This window comes from Natrix helvetica, assembly GCF_964273705.1.
Source record: "Natrix helvetica genome assembly, chromosome: 7".
In the NCBI taxonomy this organism is placed as follows: Eukaryota; Metazoa; Chordata; class Lepidosauria; order Squamata; family Natricidae; genus Natrix; species Natrix helvetica.
In genome coordinates this window covers 45738976-45759644 of record NC_138558.1, presented here as the reverse complement: position 1 = coordinate 45759644, position 20669 = coordinate 45738976, and the positions used below count along the sequence as shown (strand labels likewise).

General features: G+C 38.2%; 1 protein-coding gene across 2 annotated transcripts in view; it reads left to right on the top strand.

Moving 5' to 3' along the window:
• WWC2 (WW and C2 domain containing 2) overlaps nucleotides 1-20669 on the top strand; it is a 167774-nt gene that overhangs the window by 136185 nt on the left and 10920 nt on the right. For both annotated transcript variants that reach the window (XM_081959150.1, XM_081959151.1), the window contains exons 15-20: nucleotides 843-1035; nucleotides 3711-3869; nucleotides 6831-6976; nucleotides 8956-9151; nucleotides 11014-11175; nucleotides 19431-19523. In XM_081959150.1, the coding sequence (XP_081815276.1) occupies nucleotides 843-1035; nucleotides 3711-3869; nucleotides 6831-6976; nucleotides 8956-9151; nucleotides 11014-11175; nucleotides 19431-19523 (949 nt within the window). The remainder of the gene's footprint in view (nucleotides 1-842; nucleotides 1036-3710; nucleotides 3870-6830; nucleotides 6977-8955; nucleotides 9152-11013; nucleotides 11176-19430; nucleotides 19524-20669) is intronic.

Below are 20669 nucleotides of genomic sequence, written 5' to 3'. Positions count from 1 at the left end.
CAGTATTGTTTATCCCGAGCAGTACTGGCAGGAAAGGATCGTTGTTAGTAGACTTGATAAGTCTTGGAAATCGTTCTGTCATTTTCCTAACATCATGTTTCTGGCAACTGACAGACAGAAGACTTTACAAGCCAATTGGTTGATTTGTCATACATTCATTTTAATTCCCTGTAGTGGTGAATCATTAAGCACTATGACTCTTCTGGAGATTTACCCATAAACCCCCAGGAATGTGCTTTCCTGCTGTTTTCAAGAAAGAGTAAAGTATGTTTTGAAAACTGATTCACAATGTACCTGTTATTGTGACTGGGAACAAAGCTGGTAGAGTTGCTACTCTCCCACAAGCGTTGTTCCTATTGCTGTTGATTATAGCAGCAATGCTTTTACCTGTCAATGACTAGAGCATTGTGGAAATGAGGCAGGAACTTTTCCTTCCTTTCTAGTTTAGTGGGAGAATTTATTAGGGACTGAACTTCTAAACTCCCCAACATGCTAAGCCTCCTGTTTGCTCACTTAGTGAGCTCATCTCCTTAAATCAAGCTGTTTTACATTCATTTTGCAGATTCTGCTTGTTTTGTAGGAAGCCACTTGTATCTGACAGGACCGAAATCTTGCAATCGGCATTTGTGAATGTTAAATAAATAGAAACTCAGATGTAGTATATCTATGGAGGAAGGAAGAAGTTTATATTTCCTGCCTGATGTCTCCCATCATTTTCTTATCCTTAAATGGGAAAATATGTTTATGTCATTTCTAAATAAGTATATTGCATAACACAATATGGAAAGGCACTTTATGGTGAATTTAAGTTATCTTTCTATTATTTTTCTTCTTACTTTTAGATATTTTAGGCTTGCACTTCTTCCACCTTCAACTGACATCAGCTGTCTATTCCGTACAAAGTTCCATCCTGCTACTGAACCTCTTTTATTTAGTGAGATGTTCAGAACAGTTCTTTCCCAGACAGTCTTGCAGAAAAAAACTTTGAGAGTGGATATCTGCTCTGCCAGTAAAAGTCACCAAGAAGAATGTCTAGTAAGTATTGTTACTTAATATGATAATTGGTTTATTTTGATCTTTTCTCCCTTTTTGGGATGTATAAGTGTCTTTTGAGCAATGTATTAATAATCTTTATAGGTCTGGGCATAGTCACCTTTGATCCTAAGTAATTCTTACTTCCACTTTCATGGGAACTATACTGCCTAAAGATTTAAATAGCAAGGACTTAATGTAAATATTTCAGCAGGGGGGTTTAAATGTGATTTCCCCCACTTGCACTTCATGTTTTATTTCCTATGCTATGTTTTGCACTGTTCCTAGTCTTGCACTGTGGGCTGGTCTAGAACAGTGATGGCGAATCTTTTTCTTATGGTGTTGCAAAATTGCATGTGCCCACTCAATTCCCCACCCACCTGCACATGTGCGTGCGACCCCCCCGTGCATGCTCACGCAACCCCTCCCCAGGCTCAGAAGGCTTTCCTGAAGCCTGGAGAGGGTGAAAAATCAGCTGGCCATTGTGCATATGCGTGCCGGAGCTGATGGCTAACAGCTGGAGTTTCACCAAATATGGATCCACATGCCACTTGTGGCACATGTGCCATAGGTTCGCCAGCACGGGTGTAGAAGCTATAACTAATCTAATATTTAACAGCTCAACTGCTGATTAGAATACTGTAGATACATCATACCTATACCAAAACATCTGCATTACCTGCCATTCTGCTATTAGCAGATTCAAGATGATGAAATTAGTATTAGTTCTAAAAAGGGAGCATGTTATCTTAGCATCCTCATGTATATAATATTCCTGGTACTTAATGTTCTCGAGGCGAGGTCTTGCATTCTGTACCGCACGCAGCATAAGTAAACCTTCTCAGCAATCCTCTGCAGAACTTCACTCCCCTGCAGCCATTTACTCCTTTAAAAATCCATTCTTCTTTTTAGGGGGGGCTTTTCACCAACCACCTCATTTTTATTAATATTTTAGTCCTTTTAATAACTAGTATTCTAGCATTGTTTTATAGCATTAACTCTTTCTGGTATTAATACAAATGAGAAATGGTATACAAATATTTAAATAAATAGAAGTAATTGAATTTACTTTCCTTGCCCCATTTACTTGAGAGACTAAATGCTTGAATAGTTTTCCCACTCAAGATAATGAAGGAAGCACTTCTGATGCCACTGCAGAGAAAAACTGCAATGCTTTGGTTGTTACAGGCTTCATTTAAATGAGGAAAGGAGGAAGATAAATATTTTCTCTGTGGGTTTTATGATGATGCAATTTCCTGGGTTAATATTTATTGTGGTGAACCTTTTCAAAGAGCAGTCAGGACATACAATTTGGCCAATTGAATGTCTATAACCTCCATCCATCCATAACCGTGCTTAATTTATTTGAAAGTGTTTTGCAGTGACTATGTTTACTATTTTTGAGAAGTGTTCTTTCACCCAAATATTAGCCAGGAAATTTAATAATCCCATGCTTGGGATTTTCCATGCGAGGGCATTGAACCTAGGACCTCACACATGCAAAACTTGTATCTGACTTCAGTGGCAAAGGTGCATCCAGCAAAAAATGTTCCATTTCTTGTATATAATGTTATCATAGTTAGAAACAGAGTTTTTATTTTTTTTTAATATTCTTCAAGTTATTATTCCCACCTGTAGTTGATTGTAAAATGGAAGTGTAATGATTAATAATTTCAGACATTGACAGAATATAAATTGATGGTGCCCAAGGCATTTGTATACAATAAAGCTATTAAAGACTCTAGATATGAGCTTAGATTTTCTTTTCTTGCATATAAGGCCATTATTTTTCCTCATGAATAAGATGGACTGGGGCCAATTGTATTTTGCCTCAGGCATTAACCTAGCCAGTGCTTTCTCCTGCATCGATCTATTGCACTGATCAGATTTATAGTGTACAACTCTGTTTTCTTTTTGGATATGTATTGTATGTCTGATCTATAATTAATCAAATGATCTGTTTATTTTTTGTTTAAATATACCGCTTAAACTTCCCTTTTAATTCAGATTGAGCAACAAGTAAGAACAAAAACAAAAGTGTTACCAAATAAAATCACCAGATAAATATCAATATCATAATCTTTTATGTTTTCACCTGCAACTCCTGACTACTCTCTTGGCACTTTAATGCTTTACATCTTTTTATTTTACAAGCCAAGGACTCTTGTGCCCTTAATCCCTCAAGATTTATCATGAACCAGAATTACTTTAACACTTGTGCCAACTGCTCCAAGTAAATCCCATTCATCTTCCCTCTTTCTTTATCTTTATGCTTTCCCCTTCACTTTTCATTTTAAAACATGTTTCTGCAATTTCCCTCTTGAGAGATAGATGAATCCTATTCATCAGGCTTTTATAGAATGGCTACCTCACACATTGCATTATAACCATAATAGAAAAGATCACTGTGCATCATGTGGAAAGTCTTCTTTACCTAATATTTATAAAACTTAGTTTTCATTGTTATTTGACTTCAGTTGTAATATTAATCTCAAATGTTGTATTTATGTAAAAACAAATATCATTGAAGATATAAATATATAAATGAAGTTTTTAATAATTCTAATATAAAAAGGCTTTGGAGAATAATTTTTGACTGCTGAAACAAACAAAGCATTTCAATGATATTTGTTTTTACATAAATTAAAATTCTGTGACAAGTATACATTGTTTTGTAGGGTGGAATCAAGATAAGTCTGGGAGATGTGTCCTTTTCAAATGAGATGTCTACTCTGTGGTATAATTTGCTATCTTCTAAGCACACTGCTGGAAAAAGGAATGTGAAGCCAAAGAAGTATTCAGTCTTTGTGGCAGCCAATCCATCACCTGGTTCCTTGGTAAGTTGATTGCTAGAAAAAAACAGTGGCACCAGTTAAATAGTAGTGCTACATTATTATGTGTAGCCTCCAGTTGTTATAAGTCTCATTATCATAAATAGAAGTATAATTAGGCTTCCGGTTGACTTTTTCTGCTTGCAGCAATGGCTAAACAAACAATGAATGTTATAAATGAATGGCCAAATCTTGATTATCAGGAAAGCAATAAGCCAGAGTTCCTTGTCAAAATGTATTGCTAAAAAACAGAAGCAAATTCAATCAAGCTTATGTACAACTACTTCATTGTAAGGAACAGGTGCTTATCCTAACATTCAAACATTACTGGTTGGAGTACAAGGGAATCACGTTTAAAATGCATATTGCCACATTAAACTTTTTTTGCCAATAGTTTGCTCATTTGTGTATAATGGTTAACGGGTTTGAGAAGACTGCAGAGACTCAGGTTCAAGTCCCATTGTCAGGCAACTCACTGACTAATTTTGGGCCACTTTTTCTCTTTTAGTCCAATCTACATCATTATACATTGTTCATTGTACATTGAACACTTACAAGCAAATGAAGGTATAACCAGTAGTCAACATGAGTTCATCAAAAATAGATCATACTAAACAAATTCTATTTCATTCTTCAGCAAAGTGACTAAATACTGTGGACATTGTATACTTAGATTTCAGGAAAGCATTTGATAAAGTGGGACACAACCTACTTCTTGGCAAGCTAGAAAAATGTGATATAGATAGCACCAACACTAGATGGGTCTGTAACTGACTGACAAATCATACTCAATGTGTAATCCTCAACAGAACTATATCTACATGGAGGGAAGTAAGCAGTGGGATACTCCAAGGTTCTAGTTTTGGCCCAATACTCTTAAATATCTTCATAAACGATCCAGATGTGGGACTAGAGAGGGAACGTTAAAAATTTGGAGATGATACCAAGCTGGCAGTAATAGCCAACACACCAGAAGACAAGCTCAAGATAAAATAGATCTTGACAGACTTGAACACTGGGCCCTATAAAAACAAAAAGAAATTCAGCATAGATAAAAGTAAGGTTCTACAATTAGGCAAGAAAAACCAACCGTATAGATAAAGATTAGGTGAAACTTGGCTTAGTGCCAATAATTGTGTGAGGAATCTTGGACAATCACTTAAATATGAGCCAACAGTATTGTGCAGCAGCCAAAAAAAGCAAATGCAATCCTACTCTCAAACCTTTCCAATTCTGGAAAAAGTGCAGAGAAGAGCAACAAAAATGATTGTGGGGCATATGAAGAATGACTACAGGAATTGAGTATGTTTAATGAAAAGGATGAGGGGAGACATGATAACAATGTTCCAATATTTGAAGGGCACTTACAAAGAGGGGGGAGGGGGGGTGTCAAACTATTTTTCAAAGCACCAAAAGGCAAGATGAGAAACAACGGATGGAAACTAAGGAGAAACAACATAGAACTAGGGAGAAATTTCCTAACAATGAGAACAATCAACCAATGGAACAACTAGCCTTCAAAAATTGTGGAGGCTTTAGAAAAGACTTGAAAATTTTCTGAAATGGTATAATGTCTCCTACTCAAGCAAGGAGTTGGACTAGAAGGCTTCCAAGGTTTCTTCCAACTCTATTATTCTATGTTCTATATTTCAATAATAATACAATACAATACAATAGTAGAGTTGGAAGGGATCTTGGAGGTCTTCTAGTCCAACCCCCTGCCTAGGCAGGAAACCCTATACCGTTTCAGACAAATAGCTATCCAACATCTTCTTAAAGACTTCCAGTGTTGGGGCATTCACAACTTCTGGAGGCAAGCTGTTCCACTGATTAATTGCCCTCACTGTCAGGAAATTTCTCCTCAGTTCTAAGTTGCTTCTCTCCTTGATTAGTTTCCACCCATTGCTTCTTGTTCTACCTTCAGGTACCTTGGAGAATAGCTTGACTCCCTCTTCTTTGTGGCAACCCCTGAGATATTGGAACACTCCTATCATGTCTCCCCTAGTCCTTCTTTCTCTTAAGCTAAACATACCCAGTTCCTGCAACCGTTCTTCATATGTTTTAGTCTCCAGTCCCCTAATCATCTTTGTTGATTTCATTGTGGGGAAACATTGGAGGAAGGAATGCTATGTATGCCACTGTCAGTTCCTAGAGGACAGATGAAATATCAATCAATCAAATAAATCAATAAATAAAGAGTAGTGAAATATAACTGCTCTTCCTAAATGCTATCTTTCTGCTGGCAAGCAGCTGATTATTTTTTTCACAGAATGTAACATAAGCGTTTGTGGTCGTCTCTATTTCCCCCATTTTATTTTCATTATACTTGAGCATCTATTCCTAACAAGTAAATGTACGTTAATACTTACCTTTACACCAGACTTCAAATAAGTGAATATATTTTTCTGTTTCCTTTGAATGATATGGAATGAAAACAAAATATTGTTTTAAAGGACGTACATGCAAAATCTAGGTTGTATGAATCTCATAATATAGACAATTCCCAGTTTTAAACTGGAAAATCAATTGTAAAATTTGGATTAATGATTTGTAAATGCCAGAAACCAACTTGTTGCTTTTGCCTACAATTTGTGAATTAGAACTTAGTCTTTAGTGATCTGCACGTCAGTATTTTTATTGCCTTGTCTATGCCATTTTTGAAAAGAATTTTATTTATTATATTTAAATATAAAGTGTTGTTATAGGGTATGACGTTCACAATATATGTAATGAATTCTGATGTCATGCAGCAATTCAAGGTTTAAATCAGTCTTGAGTGTTTCATGATGTAATCCTACTCTCTGTAGATACTTGTGTGCTTGTTAAATTTAATCTGAAAGGTTTCAGCAGCTTTGTGATTTTTCTGGGCTCAGTCCATGTACACAATCATTACAGACCAGGTGTATTACTGGCATTACTTCGTACATATTTTAGTATAAGTAGAGCTGCTCTCCATGTATTTGTTAGGATGCGGTCTCAGCATTGTTGGAAAGAACATCAGCTGAGCTGCAAGCTGTAGAACAAGAATTGGCAGAGAAAGAAGAGGAAGGGGAGGAGGAGGAAGATGAGGAAGCACAGGATGCCCAGGAAACACAAAGTTCTGAGGAAGACTGGTAAGCTGAACTGTTTTTATTTATTGGTTATTCATGAATAGCATTTAAAAATACGAAGCATAAAAAAGCAAAATACAAAAAATGTTGCTTGTCCTCTGCAGTAGGTAGGTAAGAAAGATAGGAGGAAAATCTATTATTCCTTAGGCAATTTAGGGAGGGATATTTTTTCTGCTGTTTTGCTCAGTGATAGAAACACAACACAAATATTATAGCAAAAGCAACAAGGAAAATAATTAATAATATTAGTTTCTATGCAGCTTGGAGAAAGGAGTCATGCTGTTGTCCCCAATCTGATGTTCGGGTTCTGTGTTCATATCTCAAAAGGATACAGCCTGATGAATAGGCATAATCATTCTCCTTAAATAGGAGCCAGAAAGCAAGGAGAAGCATGCATCTAGCTAGCAAAATATAGACTATATGCAAAAAGTATGAACTGGGGATGGATCATGTCTATATTTTGCTTTTGTTATCATGAGCTTCCTCTGTTTTTGACCAGAACAAAGATTCATATAGCATCTTAACTTCTGGTAACTTTAAGCTGAGCATGAAAGCAGTAGACTTTTCTTGCCTCTTCTCTTTTAAGAAATGCTTATTGGTAGCATTTTTCTCTGAAAATGTGAATCAATTGTTTCTAAGCAACCTTTTGTTAACAACAATTTGGAATGTGGATCTTTCATGAAACATATAATCCAATATGTGTCAATTTACTTGAATTTACAAGTTTTTATATAGAAACATCCTAGCTTTTTTTAAAAAAAATATCATGTAGAGAATTAACTGTGTTAAAAAATACAGGTGCAGGGTGTATAAAAAATACAAACTTTAAGCTACTTTGGTCAAAATAAGAGACGGTATTCAGCCAGTTAGGACCGGTTCTACCGAACCGGTAGTAATGATTCTGTGCAGTTCAGAGAACCAGCAAATTGCATCACCAGCTGGCCCCACCCCGCCCTATATATCTTGCCTTTGCCACATGGCCCAGCTAATCTCCACATCTCGCCCGCTCTGCTCACCAAAGCACGCGCAAAAGCCGCATGCTCACATTTTTGGCGAATGGGTGGTGGAATTAATTGAAACCCACCACTGGTCAAAATGTATGTTTCAATGAATCCTTAAGTGAACAAAAGCTGACGTGATCTCAACATGATACCATTCTTAAAATTTCAATGCATTCCTATGTGTGCTGCATATTCAGAGTAAGAAAACATGGTATGTGACAGGTGCATACATTTCATTATAGTTGATTCAATTTTTGGACCTTCTTTTTACGGTAAAGTTGTTTGAAAGGTGATTGACTTGTTGGGCTATAATTATCTGAGTGAGATATTTCCACAGGTGAATGGATGCTCTGACTTTGTATCCACTCAGGATATTATTGTTATTTTATCTATTTGCAATATCCATGGGCTCTACTAAGTGACTATGCGGAGGGTGCTAAACAGGGGTGGGTTCTAGATGGCACTATTGCTGGTTTGCTTGTGTGTGCGCTTTGCATGTGCTTGATGTGCACTGTGCGTGGATGCGCAGTGCAATTAAAATTGTTCTGCGCATGCACAGAACTGAAAAACAAAATGACGGCATCAACAGTGCCGCTGGGAAACCAGTTCAGGGGGATGGCAGGCCTGGGTTGCTGCCAGTTCCAGTGACCCAAGCTGCCAAACCACTACTGGTTCAGCCAAACCGATCCGAACCGGTGGGAACCCACCACTGGTGCTATATCTATCTTCAGAAATAACCTTGACTATCAAATTTACAATTAATTTTATGATGTTCTAACACAGTAAATTTATAACAGATCCTTCTGCTTTTTCCAAAGAAGAGAATACTGAAACCATAGAAATGTCTCAGTAGAAGTTTACCTCTGGCCAAAATAAGTTGTTGATAATGTCACATTAATTGTATGAATATTAGGTTCCAAATATGCTGTTATTTTATTTTCCAAATACTTTAATAAATTAAGGGTAGATTTGTTCTCACAGGGTAGGAATTCTGGCAGAAGTATCCAGAGAAATGAATGAAGAGGAGAATAAAATCAAAAAGATCGAAGAAGGCAAATGCACAGATAGCAAGAGAATGAGTTTTAATTTGGAACAGGCAGGTGGTACCGAACATGAGAAAGAAAGTAACCTTACAGAAGTGGATCTCAACAAAGAAACAATAATATCCCCAATACTGGTGAGTCTTTTAAATTACATTTCCTATATGGCCCAGAATGCCTTTTGGAGTTCATCCATAATATTTGTCATTGCAAACTTCTCAAAACGTTTTCAGTTAAATGTACAAACTTAGTATAGCATTTAACATATGTAGTGATTTTGAATTGGTACTTTACAGACTTGGAAATGTTTTTGTTTCATAGTACAAAAAAAAAGAAGCAACAAGGAAAAAAAGTCCTTAGAGCAGCCACAGAAAAATATTTAGCTTGCTAGTTAACATTTAATGCTTATTTGTTCGATAATTCATGTTTAATAATGGATGTTTTAAATATTTAATAAGTTATTTAATGTTTAAATTATACTAGCATACACACTTAATATTTTTATTTTTGCAACTGTTTTGCAGTTTAATAACAAGGGCCAAGCTCTTAAAAACAGTGCTAGGAAAGGGGAGGGGGGGTTATATATGTGATGGATGGATGAATCAGTTCATTTTCAGTCCATGAACTATAAATTTTGCATATGTTCATTTGTAAATCTGTTATGCCCTACTCCCTCTTTAAACTGAAAATTTTAAAAATAATCCATATAAACATCTGTATTTAAATATTTACATTTGGCTATGTTTTTTCTCAAAAACACATATTTTATATGATTTTGTGATTATTTTTTTTAAGCCTGAAAAAACTGTAATACAACATTTAGAAAACTATGGAAATTGAAATTCACCAGAAAGTGTGAATCAATTGGTTTCTCTTCAAATATACATTGTTCAGGCATTCCGTATGCTAGAAACCTAAATACTGATATTTAATCCAAGAAATATATTATAGGTAGTCTTTGACTTGTGATCTTGTCATTGACATTATGGCTGGGACCTTCTAGAGCAGGGGTGTCTCTGCTGGCTGGGGAATTCTGGGAGTTGAAGTCCACAAGTCTTAAAGTTCCCAAGTTTGGACACCCCTGGGTTAAGTGAATAGTACCAGAGTTTACGACCTTTTTGCAACAGTTGTTAAGTGAATCATTGCAGTTAAGTAAGTCGTGCAAGAGAATCTGTTGCAAATGAAGATCACATGAAATTAGGTTAGTCAAGTTTTTTCTTTGGGAAAGGCTGTAGTCAAAAATAGAGTTCAAGTATTGATACAAAAGTCCTACATTCAGTCCATGTGTAGCTAGTTAAGATTCTTCATGAAACCCTCAATAGCCATTGCCAGTTACTCTTGATGAAAACCAGCCATCATGTCAATCAGCCATCAGTTACTCTAGAACAGGGGTGTCCAAACTTGCCAACTTTAAGACTTGTGGACTTCAACTCCCAGAATTCCCCAGCCAGCAGAGACACCCCTGCTCTAGAAGGTCCCAGCCATAATGTCAATGACAAGAAATGTTGGAAACTATAGTTCAACAGCAGGAAGTCTACAGATGCCATACCATGATGTTGAACGAGACAGTTTTGTTGCTTTCTATGTTTTTATGTTTACTTGTTAATAGCTATTTTGCCAGTATAATTTCATCACTTCTGAATTAGACAATCCTAAAAGTGCCATAATAATCACCATGTAAAAGAAAGCCTAATTTTAGTTTTAAATGGACAAGGGATTTGCTTGCTAGAATGCATTCATTTTAAGAATCCTGAAAATATCTTTTTCTAGTATATGGTGCTTTGTCTAATGAAATATATGATGTGTCCAGATAAAAGAAAGATTTTTGTGGAGCACTAAATGCCTGTCTACTTTTTATTTCTTAAGAAATCAATGTATTTTGAGCCTTGGTTTTTTGGTTTCAATTTAACTTATTAGTGTCCTAATGGCATAAATCGACATAACTTGTTGAGCAGGTTTTGGTTTTCAATATTAGAAATGATGTATAATATATCCACAGGTTGATAGAGAAACAAATACAGAAGATAGGATTGAGTGTGTAGCTATACAACCCAAGGACAAAGCCAGCCTGAAGTCTCAACAGCATCCTTTTGTCAGAAACAGCATGATAGTACGTTCACAGACGTTCTCTCCAGGCGAGCGGAACCAGTACATCTGTAGGGTAAGATAAAGAGTGTTCTCAATGAACTCTTGCTAACTAAAGACTCATTTAATTTCTTTGGCAGTGGCTCATTGCTGGCAGTGGGCCACCTCTAGAGAACCTAGTGTCCATCTGTCAGCTGTGAGGCTATGAAAATTATTGCTTTCACCTATAAAGTAATGTGTAACTTCTCAGCTATTTGGATGTTAGCCTTTATCTCTTTGTATTAAGCTAGAATAAAGTTGTCGCAATTAACATTCCTTCACTCTTCCCCTCTCCCACTTACTGACATGCAAACACATGGTTTGAACAGGATGCTAAGGCATGAATTGTTTAACCATGATTTACTGAAGACAATCACAATTGACTGTGCTTGCACCATATGCTACATTTCGTGGAATATATGAACCCAGTCATTCTTTCTCAAGAGTCATGTGTAGAATTGGCTTGCAGATGCCAAAAATAATTTTTTTCATTGTTGGTTTTTTTTTTTTACTGTTGATACCCATTTAAGTGCAAATATTTATATTCATTTTGCTGTCTTATGACACGTCTAGCAGCCTGTAATTTTTGAAATATGATTTGCCAAATGAAAATAGCACTTATTCTAAGAATACTTTCCCAAAGAAAGAAGGAAGAAGGTGCAACAAATTAGCATCTATCTGCTCTTTAATGTCATGACAAAAATGAAATACTTCAAATAAAGTTGCTGTGCGCACGCGTAATCTGAAACAACATGTTCACACAACAGGGACGAAACATCAAAAACGTGCTGCAGATGAGTCATCAACTAATCTGCTTTTCAGTATTTTCGACATTTATTTGCCCTCCAATGCAAAAGATAGTTTCTTCATTGTAGTCTCTGTGAATCATTCCTATTGGTATCGGGCCTTGCACAATGCTCTTTTGAGAATTTTCTAAAGCTGAAAGAGACTTGTGTATTTGTCCTTTCAGTTTATCTTTGACTGCAGTAGTAGTACCCCTCCAGGAGTTGTCTGATACTGTAACAGCAATTTTTTCTTGTGATACACACATCTACTGAAAGGAAACCACATGATCAAGATTTGACTCTCTTCTTCAGGCTTTTTCAAAACAGAATGGGAGGAATTGATCATTTCCTGATGGGGCTTCAGAGTGGATTGAATTCTTCCATCCAAACTCCCTCCAGTACCAGGATGATCAATCAGTCTCAACCAAGATCTGTAAAAATCAAAAGCTCAAATATAAGAAGAAAAAGACAATCAAGGACAATCACTTCGTAGGGTCCAGATTTTCTGTATCAGCCTCCTGCCTCTTTTTATTTGGGCCTTCATTTATTTAATAGTGGGAATCCTTATTAGGCAAAACCTCTTTTTCCTCTCAGATCACTCTCATATTTTATTCTGTACTGGAATCAATTTGGGATTTATCTGGTATGCATTCATACTAATCAGCTCAGTTGAAAAATAAAATTACTAATAACAATACTCACTACATATATCATCCTCTTGGACTGTGTCAATCCTAGATCACACCAGTGACGTGCGGTGAGGTTTATGACTGGTGAGGCACTGACACAGTGCTGAGTTTCAAATATTTTTAGACTTGTGGACTTCAACTCCCAGAATTCCACAGCCAGGCATGCTCAGTTCCAATTTAAAGCGACAGCATTTGTTTTTCTCCTTTGCTCCTTCTTTCTTTCTTTTTCTTCTCCTTCCCCTCCTTCCTCCCTCTCTCCCTTCCTCCCCCTCTCTCAAACACACACACACACACACACACACACACACACACACACAGAAGTTGGATTGGACTATCTCTCCTACCCCTTCTCTCTCTCACTCACTCTCAAACAAACCCCCCCACACACAAAAGTTGGATTGGATGTCTTTTCCAGTGGCTTGAAAGCAGCTCCTCTGCCATCCCCCCCCCATTCCCCCGCTGCCTTTCCCAAACACCTCCACCATTGCAAATGCAGCCTGCTGTCTGGGTGGGAAATGCCTGGAACACAATAAAGCCCACCCACCACCTCCTGCTGGCAGGCTGGGGTGAGAGGAGAGGCAGAGAAGCCGGAGGGGAGCCGAGCCGAGCCTTCCAAAAGAAAGAGGCTGGGGGTATGCGGAGTTTGGTTCGATGATACAAGCTGAGATGGCTACAATTTATGGCTGTATTTTCTCTTCGCGCTATCTTAAGATAACTGACTAAGGCTAATTAGCCATGTCAAAGAAGAGAAAGAAAAGAAAAAAACACGGACATGGAAAGCGCTCAAAAGAATCCATTCCCTCAGACACAGAGGAGCAAGATTCTTCAGGTGCCGAGCCAGATGTGGGGGAAGGAGCTACAGAAGGCAAGATCTACGGACTGAGGTCAGTAAACCTCCCTCATTATCAAGATACAATTAATGAACGGCAAAAGTCTAAACGGCAACTGCCGGCAGAAAAAAAATCCTCCCACGCAGAAAGCAGATTTTATGAAATCTCCCCAGATGATGAGCAAGAAATGCAAAGCTATCTTGATCAAATAGAACGTTTCGAAAAATATGCTAGGGACGTGAGAGAGTGCTTTAACGAAATAAAGCGAAGTAGGAGGAGCTCCCCCATTCCCAAAATGTCTGAGGACGCCATCTTGTCTTCAAAACAACAGCCTAAGACACACCCCACAGAGTTCATTGGTCAATTAGAACAAAGAGACGTGTACACGTCACCGAGGTCACGTGGTCCCTTTGAGTCAACTGAACTTCCGCATACGTATAGAAAGGTGAGGCAGCCAAAAAGTGAAGCTGCACTGCCATCTGCTGGCGGAGAAAAATTATTACAGCAAAAGATGAAGCAGTTGTACCAGATTTTTAGAGATCTGTCTATGAGTTTTACAGAAGCCCAAACTTTGCCTCCAAAGGTTAAGTCTTCAACACCCCCTGGCGGTGTCGAATCCTCCCTAGATGGAAAAAGGCAAAGCGAAAGGCGAATTCGAGGAAGCCAATTTGATGTTGCCACGCAAAGGCCAATGATGCAACCCCAGCATCCCCTGGTTCAACAACCAGATTTGCAACCAGAGCAACAAATTGTTCCTCAGCAGGTATTCACAGTCACCCCCTTGACTGGTGAGTCCAAATTAAAGGAGTCAGGAGAGAATTATAAAGCCTGGGTCAGTGAAATTGCGCTCTTGCTTCGAAGAGAAGGCACACATTCCATGGTTTTTAATCCTCCCCCTCAGCTCTGGACGCCTGCAATGAGAGACCTCGAAAACAGAGCAATCACGACTTTACTCATGTCAATGGAAATTGAGATCCAAGGTATCTTTCCACCTGATGCAACTGCCCAAGAAATATGGGCTATTTTGGAAGATTGCTACAGGCCCGTTTCAATTGAATCCTCATGTTTGCTCATGTCTGAGTTCCATGGTTCGAAGTTGAAACCTGGTGAACGAATTGGTGGACATTTGACCAAACTGAAAAGAATGAGAAGTGAATTGAGACAAATGGCCATGTAATCGATGATATCCAAATGATTAGCATCATCATTAACTCATTGAATTATGAATGGAAAGATGCTGTTGCAAAGATTAACTACGTGCCTATTGCTCAACGCACAGTTAACCACGTTTGCAGACTTTTAGTGGAAGACGAAGCTATCAGGTTAGCTACACCACATCTGCAACGACCTCCAGCGTCAAAGGCTCCAGCCAGACGTCCCTTCCGAGGAAGAGGCTACGCTCCAAGGATGCCAAAATGCTACACCTGCAACCGTGTGGGACATGACACCCGGGATTGTCCCCAACGAGTTCCAGCTCCCGCCACGTACCAGCCCAGAGGAACAGACTCCAGAGGCAGAGGTAGAGGCGGAAGACAAGGTCGTCGTGGTCCAAGGCGTGATCCACAAACTCCACTTGTGACACTGGCCATAACCAACGTTCCACAACCAGATCCAAAGTTCGACAGATGTCTTTTGTGGACTTTAGATAGTGGAGCAGCTGTGCACGTTACCCACAGAAGGGAACTTTTCACAGAGATGGGCGAACCAGAGCCCGAGTATCGAGAACTGTATTCCTTCACCAACCACACTTGCAAGGTTATGGGAAAAGGAACTGTTTACATTGAAGAGCTCGATACACACATCCCTGATGTTTATTATATACCTTCAGCAACCAGTAATTTGCTTAGTCAAAGTCACTTGTCTAGAGATTTAAAGTTCCAGGTTCACCACCTCGAAAAAGCAAGTTACTTAGTTAAAGATGGAGATATTGTTGCTGAAACCATGCTGATTGGTGGTGTTTATTACTTAAAGCCAAAGCCTAAAGGGCAAGCACAGGCAAGTATGCAAACTCCAAAAAGGCACAACGTAGACCCAGAGAGAGTTGTCCCAGAGAGAGAAAACGTTACTGTGCCAAAGGCTCCTAAAGCCAACAAACAGAGAAAACAAAAACAGATTGCTCAACGCAAGCCTGAGGGTCCTCATGAAACTGTTAATGTTGAGAATTCACTAACTGGTAAACCTTTGCATTCCAGGTGTATTCACAAGTGGCACAGAAGATTGGGACATGCCAGTTTCCGTGTTCTTAGAAAGATGCCGGAGTTCGCAAAAGGTTTGGATCTAAAGGGGTGTAAGGTGTTTTTGGATTGTGCGGTTTGCAAAAAGGCTAAATCCAAGGCAGCTCCAATTCCAAAACACGCTACACGCCGGTCAACACGCATTTTTGATTTGGTACACACTGACATAGTGGGTCCTTTCCCACCAACACTTGATGGCAGAAAGTATTTTTTAACAATTGTAGATAATCATTCTAGATATGGATTTGTATATCCTATGAGAGAGAAATCTGAGACCTTTCAGATCTTTAAAGACTTTGCAGCTTTTGTTTCTACACAATACCAAGTTCGCATTGCCAGAATCCAGAGTGACCGTGGTGCAGAATTCATGTCTCAGCGTTTCCAGGACTGGATGCGTAAGAATGGAATTCTTCATCAGACATCTGCTCCATATACACCGGCTCATAACGGAGTCGTAGAAAGAAGACAAGGGGTTCTACAAACCATGATGCGTTGTCTTTTAGAAGATGCCAATCTCAGTAACGCATACTGGGGTGAAGCAATCAAATATGCAAATTACATTGTCAACCGTTCTTGGAGCAGTGTAATCAATCAAACTCCTTTCTACATGCTGTATGGCTACAAGCCCGATCTCAAGAACCTCCATATTTTTGGTTCATATGCTATGGTGAACACTCCCTTAAGTCAAAGAAGAAAGGGAGGTACAGTAGCAAAGAGACTAAGATTTATGGGTATTGATGATAATTCAAAATGGTACAAATTCATTGATACTAAACATGTGATTGTCATTTCACAATCTGCTAATTTTGAGGAAGACATTGACTGGTCCAGGATTCATTCCAATGATCCTGAAGTTTATTTTCCTAGAGATGGTGTTCCAGATACCACGCAGCCTGATAACAATTCGCAGGCAGATATTCCTTCTACCAGTTCTTCACAAATTGATGTTCCGTCTTCGCAAGCCGCGGATGCTGATGCTAGCGACGAACGTGAGGACGAGGATGATGATGATGAAGAAGAAGAAGAAGACTGGACTGATGTTCCTAGACACTCCAAGAGGGCCACAAAAGGAATCCCTCCACAACGTTATTCATGGCAACTGACAAAATCACCATTACCTTTGATTTGCAACGTTACTCTTCCTCCAGAGACATTCACACAAATCAAACAGCTTCCTGATTCAGAGCAAGACAAATGGTATGATGCAATGCAGGATGAAATGGACAGTTTGAAGAAACTTAATGTATTCACACCTGCAAAACCTCCAGCAAACAAGAAAGTCATTGGCACCCGATGGGTCTACAGAATCAAGAAGAAACCAAATGGTGAGTCTTTATACAAAGCCAGACTTGTAGCTCAGGGTTTCGCTCAACGTTATCCTGAGGACTACACAAACACTTACTCACCAACAGTCAGAACTGAAAGTGTAAAAATTGCCTTAACCACTGCAACTGTTCTTGGTTTAGAAGTTTTTCAATTTGATGTGGACACAGCTTATCTACATGCAGACCTAGATGAAGAGATCTACGTGAGAAGCCCTCCAGGATTCCAAAAGCAAGAAGGGGATACCTGGTTCCTGAACAAAAGTCTTTATGGTCTGAAACAGTCAGGTTTAATGTGGTATTTATGTCTTACTGACAAACTAAATTCAATGGGCTTTATTAAGTCCGAAACTGATGAATGCGTGTTCACAAAAAGATCTAACAATGCATATGAGATAATTCTTGTTTATGTTGATGATATTGTTTATATTGGTCCAAATAAGAAAATGAGTGAGATTTTTGCTAAAAGTTTGCAGAGATACTTCACACTAAAATCTTTAGGACACATTAGCACTTATTTAGGTGTTCAAATTGAAAAGACACAGAAGGGGTTTAGTCTTTCACAAGAAGAGAAAATTGACCACATTCTACATCATTGCAACATGAAAGATGCTAGCACAACAAAGACACCCATGCAAACAGATTTTCACAACTTAACACATGAACCAAGTCCTGAGTTCGAGGATCAAACACTTTATCGTTCAGTCATTGGTTCACTATTATACATTAGTAGTTGGACCACACCTGACATCACACTTAGTGTTAATCTTTTATCACGACACGTAGGTAAGGCAACACAATTTCATTGGTCATGCATTAAGAAGTTGTTGAAATACCTAAAACACACTAAGCACATGAAGTTATTGCTAGAACCAACACACACTGATCAACCAAAGCTGATTTGTTTTGCTGATTCCGACTGGGCGAGCGACAAGAAGTCACGCAAAAGCACTTCTGGTTACATGATGTTCCTAAATGGTTGTCCTGTTTACTGGCAAGTGAGAAAACAGAGTTTTGTTTCATGTTCATCTACCGAAGCTGAATATGCTTGTGTTTCAGATGCTTGTAATTCTCTAACGTGGTTTGATGCTTTGATCACAGATATCTGGACACGTCCGATTCGACCAATCACCGTGATGGAAGATAATGTATCTGTGGTTTATATTTCTGAGTCACATTTCACAGGTTCTAGGTCCAGACACATTGACATTCGTTATCAAAACACAAAGCAATTAGTTAAGCAAGGTTTTGTTAAATTGCAATATGTTTCTACACATGATCAGATCGCAGACATGCTTAACAAACCACTTGCCGCAAATCAACACGAGTATCTGCGAAAGAAGATGTGCCTTAATTGATGATTTGATGACGTCAGCCCAGACTAGCAAAAGAAGGGGTGTCACGATGTTAAAAAGTTTGCTAGGCCTGAACTGAATGAATTGACACTCAAGAGTTAAACTAAGAAAGAGTTATTGCGCAGGTCATAAAAGTTCTTATCTGAAAGTGATTTATTGCGCATGCGTTACACATTCCAAAATTCCTTTCTTCTTTGTTCGGCTGCCAACTTGGCAACCGGAGCTTTTTATTATCAAAATGTAACAATTAGTTTATTTTACTTTTATTTACTTTTATTAAAGTTTGTTTATTAATTAGAATATACTTGTCAAAGACTTTTATTTTATTTTTTAATATCTCAAAAGATATGCGGAAGGGAATCAGCCTCGGTCCATTGATCTCAGATTTCCCCAGGGCGTTTTTCCCCTGACAGAAGTGTGTGTACTACAGCATGGCTCTTTGCCTGGCTTCCTGCCTCCTCCTGTGGTCTCCTTAGTGCTCGCTTGTGCTCTCCCTCCCCAAGTGTAGTTTGATTGCAGGTGGAGCCACGTTGCCTTTTCAAACTTGTAATCAGTGAAACTGGGCTAGATTTTTATATAGTTTTATCCAGCTGTGTGTGTGTGAGAGAGAAATGAATGGGGGCCTGGGGAGGAAGTCACTACACTTGGGGAGGGAGAGCACCAGTGAGGTTAAGCAGAGTCATCCACGGTGAGGCAGCAACTAGCTCAGCTTTTTCCTTTTACTTTTTTTTTTCATGATGAGAGTGGTGAGGCTGTGCCTCACTTGCCTCACCTGACTGCACGTCACTGGATCACACCCAAGTAGGATGCCACATTGTTGCCATTAGTAACACAAAAATACAGTACTGTTAACAGCATCTGCCTCATTAAAAATCAAGAATTGAATATTTTTTTCTGTATATTAAGTTATTGGTGTTTGAACTGTGATCTTTTATCAGTAATTATCTCTTATGCAAAACAGTAGTCAAATCCCAACAGAATATGCAGTGGTTATTTTTTGCTAGTCTTAATACCAGTAGCTTTTTTATTTTAGCTCTACCCACTCTGTTTCAATTACTGTCTGTTCTATTTTGACAGCTGAATAGAAGCGATAGCGATAGCTCAACATTGGCCAAAAGAACTCTCTTTGTGAGAAATTCCACAGAACGGCGGAGCTTGAGAGTCAAAAGGGTAGGTGTTTTTTGACCATTTGTTACTCATTTCTTTATTTTTATCAAATATATTCAAACATATACTAAAGGTTTATTTATAAAACATTGCTCTGCATGTTACACAGATTGGTGTGCATGCATGTATAACCTCTTATGGAAGATGTAGATCATTATTTTGCCTCTTCTCTTATTCCAAGGTTGTATTCTGGTAAACAAAAAAACAAAGATTTATTTCTTTGAGAAACAAGAAGTAACAAAAAAATGTTTCTTGACATTGCATTTCTGCTTTTCTCAGAACTTTCATAGTAAAACTGTGGGCATCTAAAGGATTTTTCCAGGGTAAGGAGTGAGGCTGCAATAGAGGGGATGATCATAACTTGTAGTTAGTTTGCCACAAAATACTTTCCAGTTGTTTTTGTATGTGGGTGTTTTTTCTGGCAATCTTTTTCATACATTTGACAATGCCACCCAATTTGTCAAGAAAAATGTGGGACTGGACACAAAAAACTGCTACATGCTGGTTCAGATCTTTGTCCAAGTTCACTATTGTTTATACTTTCTTCCCAGAGATATAGATTGAAATCTTTCCCAGCCTTCCTTGGAGAGATTAAGGACTAAATCTAAGCATGCAAAGCAAAGACTCTGCAACTGAATGGAAATCTTTCCTTCAAATTAGACATTTATCACAGCAATCAGTAGCAAATTCTTTTTAGTTTAATTTAACTTTATATTTCAATTTTGAGGCCACCTGATTTCACCACCAGTCTGGACAATTATTAATTTAAAAGAATCATAAAGACAACTACATATATCAAAGATATTGAGGTGGAGAGATATACTTGACCAGAATTTTAACTTTCACATTGTTCATCAAACACTTTTTTTCATCAGCTAACAAATTTATACTCCGTGGCTGTTCTTAGAATTGTGTTTTGTTCCTGGAACTGTGAATGTTACGTCCTCTTACACATTTAATTAAAAAAGGGAGAGATTGTCGCAGATAGTGTCAGAGAACAGGCCTGTCATTTCCAGTTCTAGTGACATAGCAGACTGGAGAGCTGCTACTAAGATTAATAGATCCATCTCAAACAAGATATATTCTTTTTTTTTTCAGATTGTAAAGCTAACATCCAGACAATTTACTTCCAAATATATCCCAAAGAAA